This window comes from Parathielavia appendiculata (assembly GCF_033297405.1).
Source record: "Parathielavia appendiculata strain CBS 731.68 unplaced genomic scaffold N657scaffold_46, whole genome shotgun sequence".
NCBI classification, from domain to species: Eukaryota; Fungi; Ascomycota; class Sordariomycetes; order Sordariales; family Chaetomiaceae; genus Parathielavia; species Parathielavia appendiculata.
In genome coordinates, this window is record NW_026944265.1 from 69,024 (window position 1) to 87,047 (window position 18,024).

General features: G+C 60.1%; 12 protein-coding genes across 12 annotated transcripts; 6 read left to right on the forward strand and 6 right to left on the reverse strand.

The window, feature by feature from the left end:
* Nucleotides 1-946: 946 nt before the first annotated feature.
* Nucleotides 947-2,212, reverse strand: N657DRAFT_556594 (uncharacterized protein; the record flags this gene model as incomplete). Its single annotated transcript, XM_062787945.1, has 1 exon — nt 947-2,212. A coding segment is annotated over one exon (1,266 nt), but the record flags the coding sequence as incomplete, so codon positions are not given.
* Nucleotides 2,213-2,410: 198 nt separating this feature from the next.
* On the reverse strand, nt 2,411-3,888 carry N657DRAFT_651298 (uncharacterized protein). The gene is made up of 6 exons (XM_062794135.1): nt 3,687-3,888; nt 3,547-3,638; nt 3,247-3,493; nt 3,108-3,170; nt 2,733-3,059; nt 2,411-2,666 (listed from the first exon to the last, which is right to left on the reverse strand). Exons 1-6 carry the CDS (start codon nt 3,687-3,689, stop codon nt 2,457-2,459), a joined length of 942 nt encoding a protein of 313 aa, XP_062642228.1. The 5' UTR covers nt 3,690-3,888; the 3' UTR covers nt 2,411-2,456.
* Nucleotides 3,829-5,378, forward strand: N657DRAFT_651299 (uncharacterized protein). Its single transcript, XM_062794136.1, has one exon. It carries the CDS (start codon nt 4,097-4,099, stop codon nt 5,111-5,113), a length of 1,017 nt encoding a protein of 338 aa, XP_062642229.1. The 5' UTR covers nt 3,829-4,096; the 3' UTR covers nt 5,114-5,378.
* N657DRAFT_373573 (uncharacterized protein) lies at nt 5,001-5,764 on the reverse strand. Its single transcript, XM_062787059.1, has one exon. The coding sequence runs from the start codon at nt 5,681-5,683 to the stop codon at nt 5,210-5,212; it is 474 nt and encodes a 157-aa protein (XP_062642230.1). The 5' UTR covers nt 5,684-5,764; the 3' UTR covers nt 5,001-5,209.
* A 28-nt stretch (nt 5,765-5,792) lies between these two features.
* Nucleotides 5,793-6,037, reverse strand: N657DRAFT_651300 (uncharacterized protein; the record flags this gene model as incomplete). The annotated part of the gene is made up of 1 exon (XM_062794137.1): nt 5,793-6,037. A coding segment is annotated over exon 1 (184 nt), but the record flags the coding sequence as incomplete, so codon positions are not given.
* Nucleotides 6,038-6,121: 84 nt separating this feature from the next.
* On the forward strand, nt 6,122-6,826 carry N657DRAFT_651302 (uncharacterized protein; the record flags this gene model as incomplete). Its single annotated transcript, XM_062794138.1, has 1 exon — nt 6,122-6,826. A coding segment is annotated over exon 1 (409 nt), but the record flags the coding sequence as incomplete, so codon positions are not given.
* Nucleotides 6,827-6,940: 114 nt separating this feature from the next.
* On the reverse strand, nt 6,941-9,230 carry N657DRAFT_651303 (uncharacterized protein; the record flags this gene model as incomplete). Its single annotated transcript, XM_062794139.1, has 2 exons — nt 6,941-8,025; nt 8,304-9,230. Coding segments are annotated over 2 exons (1,626 nt in total), but the record flags the coding sequence as incomplete, so codon positions are not given.
* Nucleotides 9,231-9,494: 264 nt separating this feature from the next.
* On the forward strand, nt 9,495-11,791 carry N657DRAFT_606208 (uncharacterized protein; the record flags this gene model as incomplete). Its single annotated transcript, XM_062790210.1, has 1 exon — nt 9,495-11,791. A coding segment is annotated over exon 1 (2,175 nt), but the record flags the coding sequence as incomplete, so codon positions are not given.
* Nucleotides 11,792-13,591: 1,800 nt separating this feature from the next.
* N657DRAFT_583588 (uncharacterized protein) lies at nt 13,592-14,500 on the forward strand (the record flags this gene model as incomplete). The annotated part of the gene is made up of 1 exon (XM_062789687.1): nt 13,592-14,500. A coding segment is annotated over one exon (909 nt), but the record flags the coding sequence as incomplete, so codon positions are not given.
* A 198-nt stretch (nt 14,501-14,698) lies between these two features.
* Nucleotides 14,699-15,316, forward strand: N657DRAFT_540828 (uncharacterized protein; the record flags this gene model as incomplete). The annotated part of the gene is made up of 1 exon (XM_062787819.1): nt 14,699-15,316. A coding segment is annotated over one exon (618 nt), but the record flags the coding sequence as incomplete, so codon positions are not given.
* Nucleotides 15,317-16,452: 1,136 nt separating this feature from the next.
* On the reverse strand, nt 16,453-16,608 carry N657DRAFT_533101 (uncharacterized protein; the record flags this gene model as incomplete). Its single annotated transcript, XM_062787749.1, has 1 exon — nt 16,453-16,608. A coding segment is annotated over one exon (156 nt), but the record flags the coding sequence as incomplete, so codon positions are not given.
* A 220-nt stretch (nt 16,609-16,828) lies between these two features.
* On the forward strand, nt 16,829-17,437 carry N657DRAFT_531936 (P-loop containing nucleoside triphosphate hydrolase protein; the record flags this gene model as incomplete). Its single annotated transcript, XM_062787735.1, has 1 exon — nt 16,829-17,437. A coding segment is annotated over one exon (609 nt), but the record flags the coding sequence as incomplete, so codon positions are not given.
* Between the last annotated feature and the right edge of the window lie 587 nt (nt 17,438-18,024).

Here is an 18,024-nt window from a genome sequence, read left to right on the forward strand (position 1 = left end):
CGCGAGAAGCGGCCTGCAGCGCGTTGCCGTAGTGCCCGCCCTGCGCGTTGACGTCGGCGCCGCGCTCCAGCAGCTACTGCAAGATCTCGGCGTGTCCTCCGCGAGACGCGGCCTGCAGCGCGTTGCCGAAGTACCCGCCCTGCGCGTTGACGTCGGCGCCGCGCTCCAGCAGCTGCTGCACGATCTCGGCGTGTCCTTCGCGAGAAGCGGCCTGCAGCGCGTTGCCGTAGTGCCCGCCCTGCGCGTTGACGTCGGCGCCGCGCTCGAGCAGCTGCCGCACGATTTGGGCGTTTCCTCTAAAAGAAGCGGCCTGCAGCGCGTTGCCGTAGTGCCCGCCCTGCGCGTTGACGTCGGCGCCGCGTTCGAGCAGCTGCCGCACGATCTCGGCGTTTCCTCCGTGAGAAGCGGCTTGCAGCGCGTTGCCGGAGTACCCGCCCTGCGCGTTGACATCGGCGCCGCGTTCGAGCAGCTGCCGCACGATCTCGGGGTGTCCTCCGCGAGAAGCGGCCTGCAGCGCGTTGCCGAAGTGCCCGCCCTGCGCATTGACGTCGGCGCCGCGCTCGAGCAGCTGCCGCACGATTTGGGCGTTTCCTCTAAAAGAAGCGGCCTGTAGCGCGTTGCCCTCCTCCCCGCCCTGCGCGTTGACGTCGGCGCCCCCTTCTGCTAGAACAACGGTGACCAGCTTTTGATGACCAAGAAACGACAATATATAGAGGAGCCCTGCATCCATATCACGGCTCAGGTATGAATGCTCGCCGTATGTGTCGACGGTCGAGAGGAATGTCTTCCACCATCGCAACCAGTGATTCCCCATTTGCAGCCATCGTACAATCTCCTCTCGCATTGCCCCCCCGGACAGCGTATGCTCTGCATGATTGAATACGTAGCTCGCTGCATACAGCAGAAACGGATAGTTGTCGCTCAACTGCCTCATCTGCTGGTCGCTTGTTGATGTGGTGTCTACTCGCTTGATCTCGGACCAGCAGCGATCCCACAGCCGCCCGTGGCTGGAACTGATCGGGTCGGGATGGAGCGTCGGATCCAGCGCCTGCAGCCTCTGGTTCCGAAATAGGAAGTCGTTGACCGACAGGTGAATGAACTGCACTGACGCCGTATCTCCTGTTCGCGTCTCAATGAGGCCCTTGGACGAGGCGGTGATGCGCCGTTGCATGGTATGGCTGGTGATCTTTGATCGGTCCCACGGCCCAGTGTACTCCGGAGCCGTTCCCGCCAGCACGGCGAAGAACAGCTCTTCGGGCTTCAGCGGCCGCCGACTGAGCAGCACCCATTGGAGCATGCGTATCGTCTCGGCCTTATTCCGATCGTCTTTGCTCAAGAGCTTGTTGAACACCTCCTCGAGATCGGCCGGCACCTCCTCCAGTGCTTCGCGCATGGCTTCCAAACGGCCGTCGTCGTAGGCTGTGTTAAGCAGAGACACCACAATGACGACCCACATGAAAATGCCGCCTGCCTTTTCCCGGACCTTGGCCTTGATCTCGTCATCGTGTCCTTCTAATTTCTCTTCGATATATGTTGCGATGTCGCTTCCATGCTCTTCGCTCGTCTCGACGGTCAACTCCAACCTCTTCCTCATACTGATGTTGGGATAATGGCGGCTGGAGAGGCAGATCCTCAGCGTGACACCGGCGTGGACGGCATCGATGCTTAAGGTCTCAAGAAAGCCGACAACATCTCGCACATCTCGCTCGTCGCACTCGTCGAGCGCGTCGACGAGGAGGAGGAGGGGCTGCGATCGCCGCTGTTTGACTACCCAGCGTATGAAATTTTTCAGTTGTGCTTGTGGCCACACCCACTCCCCTTCCTTATCATATATTTTCTGCTTCTCGTAGATGGGGTGGAATTGTTCGTACAGCGTGTCGTCCTTCTCGAGCAGCTGGTATACGATTGACCGCAGCATGCCCAGAGGCGTCTTCTCGAGAACCTCGCCTCGAGCGTTGAAGAAATACGCCACGATCAGGTGGTCGCCGAAGACCTCCTCGCAATGGTGCAGAGCATGCTTCATCAGCGTCGACTTGCCCGCGCCCGGCTTGCCCTTGATCCAGAGCACGCCATTGTGGGCTGGTAGGTCGGCGCGGTCGCGCCACTTCTGGAACTGGGTGGTGCTGAACAGCCAGTCGCATGTGCCTTGGTAGGCAGCGGCTATGTCGTGTAGCCGAGCATCGATGTCGCGGAAGCCGAGAGAGCAGAGGCAGGCTGTGCTTGTCAGTCGTCTGGTATTGTGACCACTTCTTTGGCAAAGGAGGTCCAGATATGATAGAAGTATACGATGGAGGTCGCGAGGCAGTACGAACCTTCTTTTTCCGAATCACGCCTAGAGTTATTCGACAGCGGTACGCCCTGCAGCCTCCCGTTGGGGCCATAATCTAGCACGCATCAGATAAGTGAAGGCCAGAAAAAATAGAAAACAAATTAATCGCAGCTCGATAGTCGGAAGTCTACGTACACTTCGCCCGGGTAGAGACTAGTTGCGTGCTCTCCTCGACCATCGTCTGGACAACCGATCCAAGGAGCCGGAATCCCTGTTCCTGTGGGCTACCGAACTTCTGGATGTTGAAATGGGTACGAGACAGTGCGTATTTGTCCGACTTCTCGCTCAAATCGAGGCTGCCCGAGGTCTCGTTAACAAGGATGACCGGTGGGGTGGCCTGGTGGGTCCGTTATGTTAGCAGCGTTCTGACACATACGCATACGAAGTGGCATCTACTGCATACATTCTCGAGATCCCTTCCGAGGATACCGCCAACCTTGCTCGCCCCTTGTTCGTAGAAGCATGCTACCCGGGGCATCGCGCTCTGTCGGGCGATGCGGAGATACATATCCACCACGTCGGTCAGCGATTCTCCTCCTGCCCGAAGTATTTCTAGATTCTCCCCGTACACAGGACTTCCTGTGAAGAGTTCCTGGGCGCGCCGGAGAATCTCCCCCTGCGAAAGCGAGTCGTGAGTGCCCCGGAAGGGCGTGCCCAGGAAGACCAGGCCCACCGTCGAGTCGTAGATGCCCGGCCATCGCTTCCGCTCCGTATAAGCGTCCACGAGCGTCTGAGAAATGTCAGCCCCGTGTGCCATAGCGGTGTCCAGAGCACGTGCCTTGAGGAGAATGAGGCCACCAAAGCTGTGTCCGATGAGAATAAGCGGTCGACCCTGGTCCGTCTGGAAGCTTCACATCTTAGCACAAGCTCAACATAGCGCAGCCAGTCAGTACCGTATTCCGCACACAGGGACTGACCTTCCTACAATCCTTCAACTCAAACAGAAATGTCTGGCTAATATCGGACATCTTTGTCCTCACAGCGTCTTCTCCAAACCATCGCGAATTATAGCCGTATCGCATGATGCGAGCGCCAGGTGCTACAGCAGGCAGAAAGCGCCGGTCTTCCAGCCAGTTAACGTAAACCGGACTACCATCGCCGTCGATCTTCTTCGTGCACCACGTATCGTCGGGATGGGCGCCCATCCCATGCACGGCGACGATGCTAGCGCTCGTTAGAAGCCGGAATCTTTGGAGTCAGTGGCATGGACGACTTACTCTACCGGACCACCGGCTCCGGACTGCGAAATGCCGCCTGTCCCATCATACAGTACCCGGAGTCCCAGATCCTCGTCGGTGATTGATCGCACCTAGTCTTCAGTCAGGAGTTGCGCGGAGCCGATTTGTATGGGACTGACCATTCTGGATGCTTGCACCGTCCCCCTTCGGTGCGTATGGAGGGTGTTGGCTGGGGAACCCACTTTGGAAGAAATGATGCGTCGGAGACATTGGGACCAGTTTTGAACCCGCCCAGTGCTGGAGAGGTCGAGGGGAGGAGGCAGGCCCCGTAACTGCACTTTTCGTCGCCACCAACCAGCAGAGGGCACCTGCGGCACAGAGTAGCACCGGCGATGCAGTTTCTGCCTGACCGGTGCAATTGGGCAATAATGCAAGGATAGGCTGCTGCATGCAGGTTGTCACTCGCCGTATCGAAGACTGCCCCGCACCAGGCTTTGAGGAAGGCATACACGGCCGATCTTGTTAAGTCTCCCATCCGCACTTCCAATTCTCTCGAACGAGGATAGATGCTAGCGGGACAATCACAGAGATGGGATCTTCGCCTCCATTTCCGAAGGAACAGCAATTGTGCACCTACTTCGATCGCGAGATCGATGCTGGAGCCAGTGCAGGTGCCGAAGATGAGAAACAGCAAGTCGACAACCTGCCCGGCTGGCCTTGCGTCTCGCTAAGCGACCGTGCCTCTGTGGAAGAATTGCTCTACAGAGAACTCTACGCCTCCGACCTGGAAACGGTTGCGCCGCGCCTCTGGATCATGTCGACACAGTCCAGCGCAAACGTCGAACCGCTCCATCAACAAAGAATAAAAGGACGAGAGATACTAATCACGGAGAGCCCTCGTCTGCACCTAGTATGGATCCACAATCGGATATTCGTCAAGCCGATTCCCAAGTACCTGCTGTCGCACCGTTTTTGGGAGCAATTTCTACTGTGCAAGCCGGCTGCACGCGGTTCACGGCACGACCTTGTCCAAAGAGCCGCAACCGGATATCTCCGCTCTTACCGTTATTTGATCCAGCATGAATCCGACTTCGATATTGGGAAGCAGGTGCGACTCATTCCTCAGAATTTCGAGTGGCCGGAGTTTTGCCGTTTCATCATGAATTTCAGTCGAGTCGGAGATATGGACGTGTCGTCTCGGTATCATTACGGCGAGCTCAGGCTGTCGCGGCTTAATCTCTATGCGCCTTTCCTTTTCGGCAAGTTCAATTTTCAGAAGCCGCATTGGCAGTACAGCGACTATTTCGCCAGGTTCTACGGTCCTATGCTGTTTATCTTTGCCGTGGCGTCGACGGTCCTCAGTTCGATGCAGCTTGAGATGGCGGTTGAGCAGGTGTCCGTGACGCAGGGAGTAGTCCTTTGGTCCATTTGCCGGTGGACAAGCACGGTCATTCTGGTGGGCACTACTCTGATAGCTCTTGGGTTTTGGTTGCTCTGGGTCTGGCTGCTTTGTGATGAGTGGGTGTATGCACTTAGGTGCCGGGCAAAGAAAAGGCGGGAGATGTTGGATCACTCGAGCCGCCCAAGAGATGTTCCGGCGGTCTAAGGAATACTGACAGAACCAAGGATCGAATGGGAAGTTACTAGATCTACGCAACCCTCAATCATCACCCAGGTCGTTCTTCCCAGTGACCGGCTGTGCTCATCGTGAAGCAACGCTGGGTCTCGGTAGTGTCAAACACCCGCTGTATGTATCCTTCAGAGAGCGCCCTTTGCTTGATACGCGCTTTATCTTGTGGGGGTAGGTGGAGCGGAGGTCGGCGGGGCAGCTATCTTCGGGGCCAGATTCGCTCAAAAATGCCGTTTCTGCTGCTTTGCTCTGTTTGCAACAAGACTTGTTATGTGACCGCCTTCGAGTTCCCTCAGGGCTCCTTCCCTGTTTTCTCCCGGCTCGTCCTCTTCCGCTTCGGGATCCATGATGGCGGTCCCGGTTCGTCGGGGCTGGCGTCGTGGAACGCCTAGATCGCATCGTCACGGCCCCTGAGGTCCGTTGCCGGTTGCCATGTCGGCTCCTCGAAACCTTCCCACTTGACCAAGTACTGCCAGCGCCCGTTGTCGGCTTTCCCGCAGTCGAGGATCGTCTCAAATCGCCGCTCGACTGCGTCACCGCCATCATCCTCGCGCGTGATGACCCGGCCGCGGTTTGCTCGGACGTCTTGTTGGCTCATCTCCTACTAGAAGCATCATCGCTCGGAATTGGGTGCAGTTCCATTATTCGCCCCACTTAACCAGCCCCTACGGTTCCTTTTTGCCATTGGCCGCACCCATGTAGAGCTCTGCCTCCCGGACCCACTAAGCCCCACCGAACAGGCCTTCCACGTGCGCGCTTCTCCCAAACAGGCATCTCTTGGCGCCTGGGGTGGTAGAGTTCCGTCCAGGGTGTTGGAGCTTTCCCAGGGGTAGAGTTCCGCCCTGCCATTGGCCGAGCCCAAGAGATGCCCGGGGGGTAGGGTTCGATTGCCCGGGGGTACGGTTCCGGGGGTACGGTTCCAGGGGGGTTGAGGGAGATGCGAAGCGCGTTCTCGCGACTCCATTTTTAAAAAGGCGAAAGAGGTTCGGACGGACAGCAGATAAGAGCGACGGCCCCCAGAGAGAGACCACCACAGTTATCCGCGATGGAGCCCTTCGTCCACCTGCCACAGCACCGAGTCGTAATCTGCAAGCGCTGCCGATTCGCCTGTGTGGCCAACGAGGTACCAGCCCACTTGCGGACACGACACGCCGATGTGCCCGTCGCCGAGCGACACGCTACCGCCCGCGCGGTCCAGCAGCTGCCCGACATCATCCGGACGCAGGAGGACCTCGCCGGCTTCGAATTCCCTCCACCGACGGCCGAGGCGATCCTATTCCTCGGCCCTCCCCGGCCGGACGGGCTCAAGTGCCGCGTATGCCCGTATGTCGTCTGCCATCCGAAGAAGATCCAGGAGCACGCCCGGAAAGTGCACGGCTGGCATAACCCGCAGAGGAGCGGCAGGCCGTCGGCCGGTTCCGGTCCGCCATCGCCGTACGACGAGGAGCTTCCGTGGATCAATGGCGTGCTATGCCAGCATCTTTTCCCCTCACGGGCTGACTAGCGGCTGGTTCGAGGTCTGCCGGGAGGACCGAACCGTCCGTGGCCTGCTGCGGGTTCTGCTACCGAAACCGATCGTGCTGACTCGGTCACCGCAAGGGAGCAGGAAAGCCGCCGGAGCGGGAAACAAGAAGCAACCACTCCTACTACCCGTCAGTTTAGAGACCCAGGCCCCCCCCGACACGGTCCGAGAGGCCGTGGGCGGCTGCCACCCGTCAGTCCGGATACCCAGGTACACTTGTATACGATCCTGGCCCGCGAGAAGAGAATCGTTGCCTTGGGGAGCCAGCCGCGGGTATACGGCCGAGACACGGGAGGTGGCGACATATTCGCTGCGTCAACTCCGTGGATGGACCGGATGCAGTGGCCGGCGACGTACAAGGGCTTGCGGCGTGACATCTTGTTCGCGCTGGCCGAGCTGCCGGACCGCCGCGACTTGGGTCCATGACAGAGGGGCGGCCGAGGCGTTCAGCATCTTTGGTATATTGATATGGCTTTTTGGCTTGGTCACTATGCCTCTATGGCTGTTTGGCAAACGGATGAGAATTGCAACCAGGGAGAAGTTGGTCCGCCAGGGTAAGACAAGTCACCCAAGCTGTCTGAAAGAAATGGAATGCCTGTGCCGCTTCTTATCGAATATTTCCCTCGGCCGTATTCGTACTGAAATTGAGGATTCCGGTATAACGGTCTCACTTCCCACCAAGCGCCCCAGCCCCTTTTCCCAGACGATACTGATCCTCAACCATCTTGGTATACCCCGGCACACCCCCAATCGTCCCATCAGCATTCGTCGTTGACCCAGGCGCGCACTTCTTCCCGCCCCAAGTAACCCCCGCCACAGCCTTCCAGACATCGGTCATATTCCTCGCCATATCCCAGGTATAAAACAGCCTGCAGTTGGCCGCCTCATACCGAAACTGCAACGGCACCTCGCCCTGTCCCAATTCCGACGCGTTCCCCTTGTACGGCAGCAAATCATTCACATTGAACGTCACAGTCATAGCCCATAAATCGTCGAGCTCGGTGGCCTGAGACCCTCCGAGTCTGAGCGGCGGCCTATACGTGAACCTGTCGGGCGGCAGTCTCAAACCCTCGGGCACCTGCGAACGGTCAAAGTCGGGCATCGACATAAAGTACATGGAGGGCCCTCCCTTGGTTTGACCGACGGCCTGCATTGGCGCGCGCAGCGGACGGCCACCGAGGGCGACGGTGCGCACGCCGTGGGCATAGGCCAGGATCGAAACTACGATAGCGCAGGCCGAGCCGCACTGCCCGTCCGTGACGATGATGATGTCCTCGGGGCGGAACGGTGCCGTAGTCCATGGCTGCTGGTACTGCCACCCGTCTGGGAGGGGCCATTGATCAGTCAAGGATCGGAGGACGGACGTGTTGGAAAGTCGTGGCACTGGAATTTCGGACGCTCAGCTGCAAGTGCCCTGCTGTTGGATGCATGGCTGCCCAACTGAGCGTCAGGCAACGTGAGGGGTAACCAGGGCGCTGGGCAACGAGGTCAGGGCGATTCCCCCTTCGCTGGAGATGTGAGAGAAAAACAACCTTCAATCAAGAACATCTGGGATGCTCCGAGTATCTCAAACCCACTGTTGTAAGCTCCCATCATCTGTGTGATCATCGTGGAATCGTGGCTGTTGGTCTTCCAACAGGACGTTGTGTTTTCAATTGCCGGGTGGGTGTGCTGGCCCCATCGTTTTTGGCCGGCCGGGGCATCCGGGAAGGGCCCGTACAGCTCTTCAAATGAGGACCAGGGCTTGCCGTCGGGCCTCATCATGTTGTACACCGGCCATTGGCCTATAGATGACGTGGGATCCCAGGCCTGCTTGCCGAGCCAGGCAAACTGGGGGTGGGCGCGGGCCTGCCAGAGGACGGGCAGGGTATCGCCGGGGAAGAGGGCAAAGTAGAGGGCCATGATGTTGGAGGTGAGGCCGCCGCCGTTGCCCTGGAAGTCAAGGACGAGCTTGGTCCGGTTGGCCGCTTTAGCAGCGCTGATGGAGTCAACTACGACTTGGTAGAAGTCTCTCTGTTGAACGCTCATGGACCGATCGACGTGGTCCAGGTTAGGCGCTTCATTGAAGCTATTCAAAGCGAGCACGGCTATGTCCGAGAACTCGGAGCTCTCTGGCAGAAAGCCTGCTACGTGCCTGGTAGACTTGAAGGGTTTGGGATAACCTACGAAGGCGGCTATGTAGTTTCGCTCTGCCAGTTGGTAGAACCTGGCGTTGAGAGGCCGCTCGTCGGTCGAGTCGCCACGGCCATAAACATCGTACAGATCGGCGCCCGAGGCGATCTTGGTGAAGTTTGCGCGGAGTCGGGCGGCATTGCTGAATTCAAATCTGGTACCATTTTGGCACGTGACCTTGGTTGTATCGCCGAGGATCAGTGCGAACGGTTCGGGTGAGGCATAAGCTAGATTTGTGTCAGTGGCGAGGCTTCGAAACATGCCGTTAAACCGAGCGTCGGGATCGTGAGACAAGACGATATTGACGGATGCTTTTTGTAGAAACTCCAGTGCTGGGACGCCATCGATGGTTAACACTGGGGAAGGCGTATACCCGTTCTGGGCGTGTTTGACGTCGTCTACACAAGGATGGCCACACGGAATTCTTCGAGTTCGCTGCCTCCATCCCGAATTTCCCCCTGTCCGGCCCCCTGGCCCCCGGTCAAATCTCGACACGCTACCACGCGCTACGGCCCGATTCGTCCTCGACGTACTCCCAATGCAGTCCATGCTCTCTCGACGTTGTCATTGGTTGGCCATATTTTGGCGCGCTCAGCTATCGTCGAGACGCGTTCCTGCCCCCGACTGCCTCGGTCTTTCCCACCCAAAGAACAGAAAGAAACTGGGTAACTACTCAGTGCCTCGGTCGCGGCCCCCCCGGTCAAGACGTCAGGATATATACCGTCCGCCGCGGCAGCTTAACCTGTTTCTTTCTCCTTATTGTATTCCATCTGTCTGTGATGTATGATGGGTGATCATCCAGCGTCGTCCCTGCCGCCGCGCTGGTGTCGTTGGCCTCAGCGGGAACTCGACCTCCGTCTGGCGGAACTAGGCCTGGTCATCAATGCGCCCGAGCCCGCCGTGATCTGCCGCCCGTGCGGCTATGCCTTGCAGCCAAACGGCGAATGCGTGACACGGCATCTCGCCGACAAGCACAGCATCCAGAAGCGGTTGCGACACGGCTTAACCGCGTACATCCACTCCCTACGTCTTCCGGATCCGAATACACTGCCCCTCCGACCCGATTGGTCACCGGCCCACCTGAACCTAGCACCCCGTACGGGCGTCGCCTGCCGGCATTGCAGCTATCGGACGACCAGTGTCGATCTTGTTACGCGGCACCTGGCGAAAGCCCACAACCGCCGCCGCCCCCAGAGGCAGAAGGGCTGGCTGCGCGACGAAATCTTCCAGGGCGTCGTCCTACAAAGTTGGACGCAAATCGGCGCCCGCGGGTATTGGATTGCTACCCAGGGCCCGTCCGTGTGCGAACGACCAGAAGCCGCTTCCGCCTGGCTGCGGGACCAGGCCACACCCGAGCAGAGGGCGGCCATTGATCAGCTTAACCAAGCCGAACGGGACCGCATGGCCGCCGACTCGGCTGCGGCCCAGCAGACCGATGGCACTAGCACCCCTGATCTGGCCCTTCACACGAATTGGATGCGGCGGACTGGCTGGCTGAGAACCTTCGACGGAGCGAGCCGCGACGTTCTCGTCAGGCTCGCCCTACCGCCGTGCCCAGAAGGCGACGGCCTGCGCCTCAGTGCGCCCGGAAGCCAGGTACAGATCTGGAGCGCCCGCGAGGACGAAGAGCGGTTGAACCGGATCGCGTCAGCGTTGCGCGGGCTCCAGGGCCGCTGTGAGGACACGGCGCGGCACACAGACCTGTCGATCCGGTTTTGGCTTCGCAGCTCCGACCCGACGCGTCCACACAGAGCCCCGTTTGAGATCGTGGCCCGCCAGACTACGGCCCAGGCCTACTGGCGGCTCTTCTTGAGATTCCTATGCTTCTCGTTCCGGCTTTGGCGTCTGCCAGAGGTCGCTCGAGCCTCCCTATGCCGAAGATCGTTGACGGAGACTCAGCATATTGCCTTGCGCGCGGCTTGGTCCGCGCTCGGGGAGGAATCCCGAACGCGAAATGAACGGGGCGCCGAGTACATAAGCGCGGCAGTGGACGAGTCGAACGCGGCGCAGTCTGGTAGTTGGAGCGACGACGACGGCCGCGATGACACTGACGATTCGGGTATCGGGACCGAGGCAGACGACACTCGAATCCCCCCACGGGTTTCTGTTTCGCGGTGCATCGGTCGAAATCCCGTTGCCGACGACAACGGCGACGACGACGACCTGGGTGGGTCCGACGACGATGAGAATGACGCAACCGACCAGATTGAGTCTGACTCCGACTATGGAGAAAGCGAGCATGCAGCGTCTAGCATGGAGGACGAGTCTGGCACCGCGTCAGATCCATACTACCAAGACATCCTATTGCGGCTCGCTGGGTTCTTGGTTACCGAGCCGTTTCGAGGCGGCCAGGCTTCCTCTACCCTGCTCGTCTACTTCAGCGGCGTCATAGGGCTCAGCGCAGACGGATCTACCTATATGAGACCCTTACAGTACACGCCAAAACTCTCTGCGTTGATCTATTGCGCCCGCCTAATCCTCTTGGAGACAGTTCTTCCGCGGTTCTCCCACGATCATATTCGAATACCAGCCCGACCAGACCGGCATCAAGTCGAGCGACTGAATAAGGTCCGGCTGAAAGCATTCTGCATGGGTTGCCAGGCCCCCGTTAGCGAGCTGCTCAGTCTTCGATGCTATGGCCGTAAGCTAGCGCGGACGGATGGGCCCGTCTTCCGTTTTCAATGGAGCGATGACGGCCAGGTCTTGTCGTGGGAGGAAGGCCGTATCTCGATGCAGCAGTTTCGAGCTCTCTCGCATGATTTGCTTCAATCCGTCACCTCATCGACACGCCGCCTGATGTACGACTTAGCGCCACGGTTCGATCTCCGTACCGTCCGAGATAGGATGTCTACGGTTGCAAAAGGCTACTCATTTGTCACCGAACCAGCGAATCGCCTACAAGATGCCTTCTTAGCTCTGTCTGAGCGTGCCTGCCTCTCCCGCCTGGATGGGCTTATCGGTAGGAACGGCTGGGACCAACAGGCCGTCCGTCGCTACATGGCCCTGCATGATCAGATGCTGGCGGACCTGTTGGCCCTTATCCATCTCACCGCCGGGCAGGCCCCTCGGGGAACAGAGCTGTTGTCCATTGAACATTGCAACGGTGCTTCGACCAGTCGGGGTGTATATGTCCATGACGGATCCTTCGTTCTCGTCACCAGGCACATGAAGGCCCGTACAATCACCAACAACGAGTTCCAGGTTGCCCGCGTGCTGCCGGATGAGGTTGGCCGTCTTCTTTACCAGTACCTTGTGTATATTCGGCCGTTCACATATATGCTGCAGCGGCGCTGCTGCGGAATCGATACTGACTCTTCGTTGCTGTTCTGCTCCCCGCAGAGACCCGACAGGTTGTGGAAGACAGCGGTCCTATCAGGGGCGCTACAGCGGCTCACCAAATTGACCGCCGGGCAAGCCTTTGGTGCACGAATATATCGGCAGGTCTCTATTGCTGTAACGGAAAAGCATGTTCGGCAGATCAAGAACCCGTTTGACCGTTTTGACGATCGAGCGGCGAATGCGGACATCAGCTTGGCGTTCGCCTGGCAGAGCGGCCATCGGCCTATGCAAAGAGCTTGCACATACGGGCTGGATGGAGCCTTCCCTGACAGCCTGCAACCAGCTCTTCTACGAGTTTACCAGTGGGTGTCCTCGGAATGGCATCGATTTCTGCAGCTCGCACCGCCACAACCGATGTCCTCACCCGAAACAACTCAACGTCCAGCTTTTGCGCAGCCCGGCAACGTTAGCTTCCGTGAGCCAGCATCTGCCACGCAGTTTGATCGGATCGCACAGCCTCCTCAGACGGAACCAACCAGCCAGGAACTACCGGTTCGCAATTTCCTAGGCGACCCGTCCGACAAGAGAGCGCCTGATGCGCTTCTTGCCTCTGAGCAGCCGAGGAAGCGACGCTTGGAGGAAGGAGAAGAGCCTCCAGCGCTAAAACGAAGCGGTCGTGCAACGGATGTCAGCCAGCGACGGTTCATTGATAACACGTCGAAAAACCCATCCAAATATCACCCACAAACGAACATGGACATCACGCCATTCGTTCGTTTACCTCAATACCCATTCGTCATCTGCAAGACGTGCCAGTTTGCGTGCGTAGCAGGCGAGGTTGCCACCCATCTGCGCACGAAGCACATTTGTATACGCGCAAGCGAACGAAGCGGGATCGTCAAGTACGTTAGCAGTATTCCAGGCATTGCCCAGCGCCAGGACGAGTTACGGTCGTTCCAACTCCCGCCACCGACAGTCTCGCCAATCCCGTTTATTGCGCCGCCAAAAGCGGACGGCGTGAGATGTGACAAGTGTGGATTTGTCGTGCGGACAGTAGGCGGCATGCGACGGCATTGCCGGAATGAGCATGGGTGGGTGAGCAGTTGGATAAGGGGCGGCAATGTGGCACAGAGGGCGAAGGAGGAGAGGCCGGTGCCGTGGACCACGGGCGTGCGGTGCCAGCGTTTTTTCCCTTCGCGCGCTGCCAGCGGGTGGTTCGAGGTCGGCCGGGGCAGCGCCGAGGAACACAGCCGATAGAGGAATTGTTGACGACATTTTAGAGCTAGACGTAGGCGAGGTTAGAGTTAGTGTACACTTACAACAGCTACATCAAACAGAGAGGCATTGGAGAACGGCAAGGGCTACAAATTCCCAGTTTCGACGCACCGGGAATAAGTCCCAAGTTGGGCGTGGGAGTTGATGGGGTGTAGGAGGTTGCTAAGCTAAGGCGAAGAACAGACATCCACAGCGGCCAAACCACCATGGACATCTCGCCGTTCGTTCGTTTACCCGAATATCCATTTGTCATATGCAAGGAGTGCCGGTTCGCATGTATCGCAGACGAGGTCGCCAGTCATTTGAATCGGCACCATCGTCCGATAGGATCCAAGGAGCGGACCGAGATCGGTAGGGCGGTGAGAGAGATACCCGGAATCATTCACAATCAGGCACAGTTACGCAGGTTCGTGTACCCGCCGCCCACGACTGAAGCCATCCCATTCATCGCACCGCCGCAAGCGGACGGACTCCGATGCGATACATGCAGTTACATCGCCCGAACCCCCCAGCGGATCCAGGCGCATTGCCGGGAGAGGCACGGATGGCGGAACGATTGGCAGCGGGGCGGAAACGTGGCGAAGAGGGCGAAGCAGGAGCGCAGGTTGCCGTGGACGGCCGGCATCCGCTGCCAGCGTTTTTTCCCGTCGCGCGCGGGCAGCGGGTGGTTCGAGGTCGGTCGGGGCAGCGCCGGGGAAGCGGCAAGCAACGGGGAGGGCGAGACGTTGGACCAGCGGTTGGAACGGATGCACGGAGCGCAGGTCGCGCGTTTCCAGGCGAGGAGGCGGGGCATCGAGGACGGGAACGACAAGGCGGAGCCCAACCGGTGGTTGCAGCGGGTGGGTTGGGCCGGGCATTTGGCGGGTTTGGACCGCGGCCGGTTGGGCGGTTCAGTCGAGGCGATCGGGCCGGACGAGGCGGTGTTACGGGGGATGTGGGAGAGCGTGGAGCGGGTGGCGGAGAGGGCGCGGGCGGCGGTGTTGAAGCGCGGCGGGCACGCCGTGTTGTTCGAGATCAACAAGAAGGAGGTGCACATCAAGCCGAGCAAGCCGTTCGAGGGCCGGATGGAGGACGACACGTGGGCCCGTTACAAGGAGGTGTATCGGAAGTTGTTATGTTTCATCCACCGTACGCAGGATTGGGACGACGACGACCGGCCGCCGTATGAGTTCACCGAGAAGCAGGGCGATTTGTTTGACGCATTCGCGGATGCGGTGAGCGAGCATGTCCAAGGCGAGGACATAGGCGGGATCAGCAAGGCGGAACGGCAAGCACGAGAGGACCGGGTAGACCGGTTGTGTTTGGACGCGATCGTGGCATTTTTCGACCACCAGTACAGGGACTCGCCGTACGAGAGCGCGCTGCTCAGCGGGTTGGCGGTGTTGGGGATCCGTGAGGACGGCGGATGGGTCGGGCCGGGTGATTACACGCCCAAGTATTCGGCCGTCATCAAGATCGCGCGTATACTAGTGGTGTACCAATCCGTGGTAGAACGTGAAGACGAGGTGCGGGTGTTGCAGAGGAGGATGAGCCGGCAAGCGGCGGAAGAGGCAGCCACCGGATTGTTCACGATCGTGCGGGCCAAGGTGGAGCGGTTCATGACGGTCGTTTCGGAGAGGTCGGAGCCGGGGGTGATAGATTGGATATTCGACGTGCGCACGTACGGGATGCGGATCCAGTTCACGACGCCGAGCCGCGGGGTGGTCGATTGGACAGGGGACAGGGTGACGTACCGGCGGGTGCGGATCGGGATGAACGAGTTGGGCGACATGATGCACGAGTTGACACGGGAGATGAAGACGGCGTTGGGCGAGTTGTTGATGGTCGGGGACGAGGGTTTCGGGGCGGTGCCGGCGATCGAGTGGGCGCGGTTCGAGGACGACCATAGCGACGAGACGGTGGATTATTCGTTTTTACACGACGACCGTAACACGTGGTTGGCGAGGGGGAACGGTTGGGTGCGACGGCAGATCGTCGGGCGGGCGGACAAGCGGGCCGAGTGGATCGCGAGCGACGGCGGCAGGGTGCCGTACCGGGGCGAGGCGGTGCGCAAGTACGGAGGGGCGGTGGAGCGGTTCCGGGAGGGGATGTTGGTGTTGATGCACATGTTGGGCGGGATGCCGGCGCGGTCGTGGGAGGTGTTGGAGATCCGGCACACGAACACGGAGAACGGGGGGTTCCGGAATATATTCGTGGACCGGGGGATGGTGTGTTTTATGACGTTGTACCACAAGGGGTACCGCACGACAGGCGAGGTCAAGGTGATATACCGGTACGTGCCGCGCGAGGTGGGCGAGTTGTTGGTGTGGTATTTGTGGTTGGCGTTGCCGTTTTGGCAGCAGGTGCAGGGGATGGTCAAGGGTGCGGACATGCCCAGCGCATTTTTGTGGGCAGACGAGATCGTCAGGCGAAAGGACGTCAGGCGAGAGGACGGGGCGGGTGAGGGCGAAGGAGAGGGAGACGGGGCAGGGGAGGATAGGGCAGGGGAGGATAGGGCAGGGGAGGATAGGGCAGGGGACGACGGTTTGCAGGCGGCGTCGATCCGAGAACGGAAGTGGACGGCCGATCGGATGCGGCGGGTGATGCAGCAGCACAGCGGGAGGTTGTTGGGCAAGCGGGTCGGGTTGAGCGCGTGGAGGCACGTTGCGATCGCGATTTCGAACCGGTATTTGAACAAGGCGTTTGGGGAGGACGTCGGCGAAGACGGCGAGTTTGACGAGGACGACGAGGGCACGTTGGACAGCATATGGGATTTGCAGGCCGCACACAGCACACACGTGGCCGGGTTGGTATACGCGCGGGAGTTGCAGCAGGGGGCGTCGGGCACGGCGGCGCGGCGCGACCGGTTCCGGGGGGCCAGCCGGGCGTGGCACCGGTTTTTCGGGTTGGGGGCGGAGGACCGGGCGGCGGCCGGGGCGGCGGCCGTGGGGCGCAAGCGGAAGGCGGACGCGTTCGACAGCATGCGGGAGGAGGCGCGGTTCCGGCGGTTCGCGCGGTTGCAACAGGTGGACGTCCAGGGGCGGTTGAAAGTCATGATGGGGCCCGAGGCGCGGTTCCGAGGGAGGCAAGAGGAAGTTATCCGGGCGGTGGTCCGCGGGGAGAGCCCGGTGGTGCAGGTGGCGGGCACGGGGGAGGGCAAGAGCATGTCGTTCATATTGCCGGCGTTTTGTTCGCCAGACGGGGTCACGTTGGTGGTGGTGCCGTTGGTGGCGTTGCGAGACGATTTATACGGCCGGTGCCAGCGGATGGGGATCGACACACACGTTTGGCACGGGCAAGGCGCGAACCGGGCGGCGGCGATCGTATTCGTGACGCCCGAGTCGGCGGTGACGGAGGGATTCCGGTCGTTCGTCAACCGGTTGCAGGCGCGAGGGCAGTTGGACCGGGTTTTTGTGGACGAGTGCCACACGGTATTAGACAGCGACCGAGCGTTCCGGCCGCAGATGGGCCAGTTGGGGACGGCATTGCAGGAGATGGGCGTTCAGGTCGTATTGTTGACGGCGACGTTGGCGCCGGCGGACGTGGGGGAGTTGTATGCCAAGATGCGGTTGGACGCGCGGCAGGTCAGGTTGTTCCGGTCGCGGACGACACGGCGGAACATTGGGTATAGGGTGCGGGTCGTGTCGAGGAGGGATGAGGGGGATAGGGAGGTGAGACGGGTTGTACAGGCCGGGTTAGAACGGTACAGCAGCGGCAAGATCATTGTGTACGGCGGAGAGGTGGAGCGGGTAGAGCGGTTGGGAGAGATGTTGTCGTGCCCAGTATTTCACAGCAAGGTGGACACGGCCGAGGGCAAGGGACGGCGGTGGAGGGAGTGGGTCGAGGCGGGGCGGGTGATTGTGACGACCAACGCGTTAGGGATGGGCATCGACGTGGCGGATGTGCGGATGGTGGTACACGCAGGGCCGCCGCGACGATTGCGGGATTACGCGCAGGAGAGCGGGCGGGCCGGGCGGGACGGCGAGGCGAGCGAGGCGGTGATTGTTTGGCCGAAGGGCGACGACGGGCACGGGGCGAAACGGGGCAAAGCAAAGGAGGGAGAGGCCGAGCGGACGAGATGGATGGAGGAGGCGATGGAGGCGTTTGTAGCGGGGTCGCAGTGCCGGCGGGTGGTCATGGACCGGGTCATGGATGGGTACGAGGGAAGGGAGGGTTGCGAAGAAGGGGAGGCATGGTGTGACGTGTGTCGGCGCGTTGAGGCGGATATCGAGGCAGGGGCAGAGGCGGAGGAAGGAGCCGTGGGAAGGGAAGCGGCAGGAGCCGTGGGAGAAGAAGCGGCAGGCAGGGAGATGCAGGCATTTTTGCAGGCGCGAGGCAAGGCGGCGTACAATGCAGAGCAGGTGTCGATGCGGTCGAGGCGCGAGGGCGAGGAGTTGGCAAGGTTCATCAGGCAGTTGGAGAATTGGGCAGGGTGTTGTGCAGTATGCCGATCGAGCGGAGAGGTGCAGGGGCACAAGATGTCGGAATGTCCGAAGCGTAGGACGGCGGAGTGGAGAATGGTGGACGAGGGCATACGGGTAGTGACAAGGGAGTTGTTTGGGAAAAGGCAGATGGAGAGGTTTTCGGGGTGTTTTTATTGCGGAGTGCCGCAAGCGTTGTGCGAGCGGTGGGAGGAAGCGGAGGACGGGGGACGGTTCCG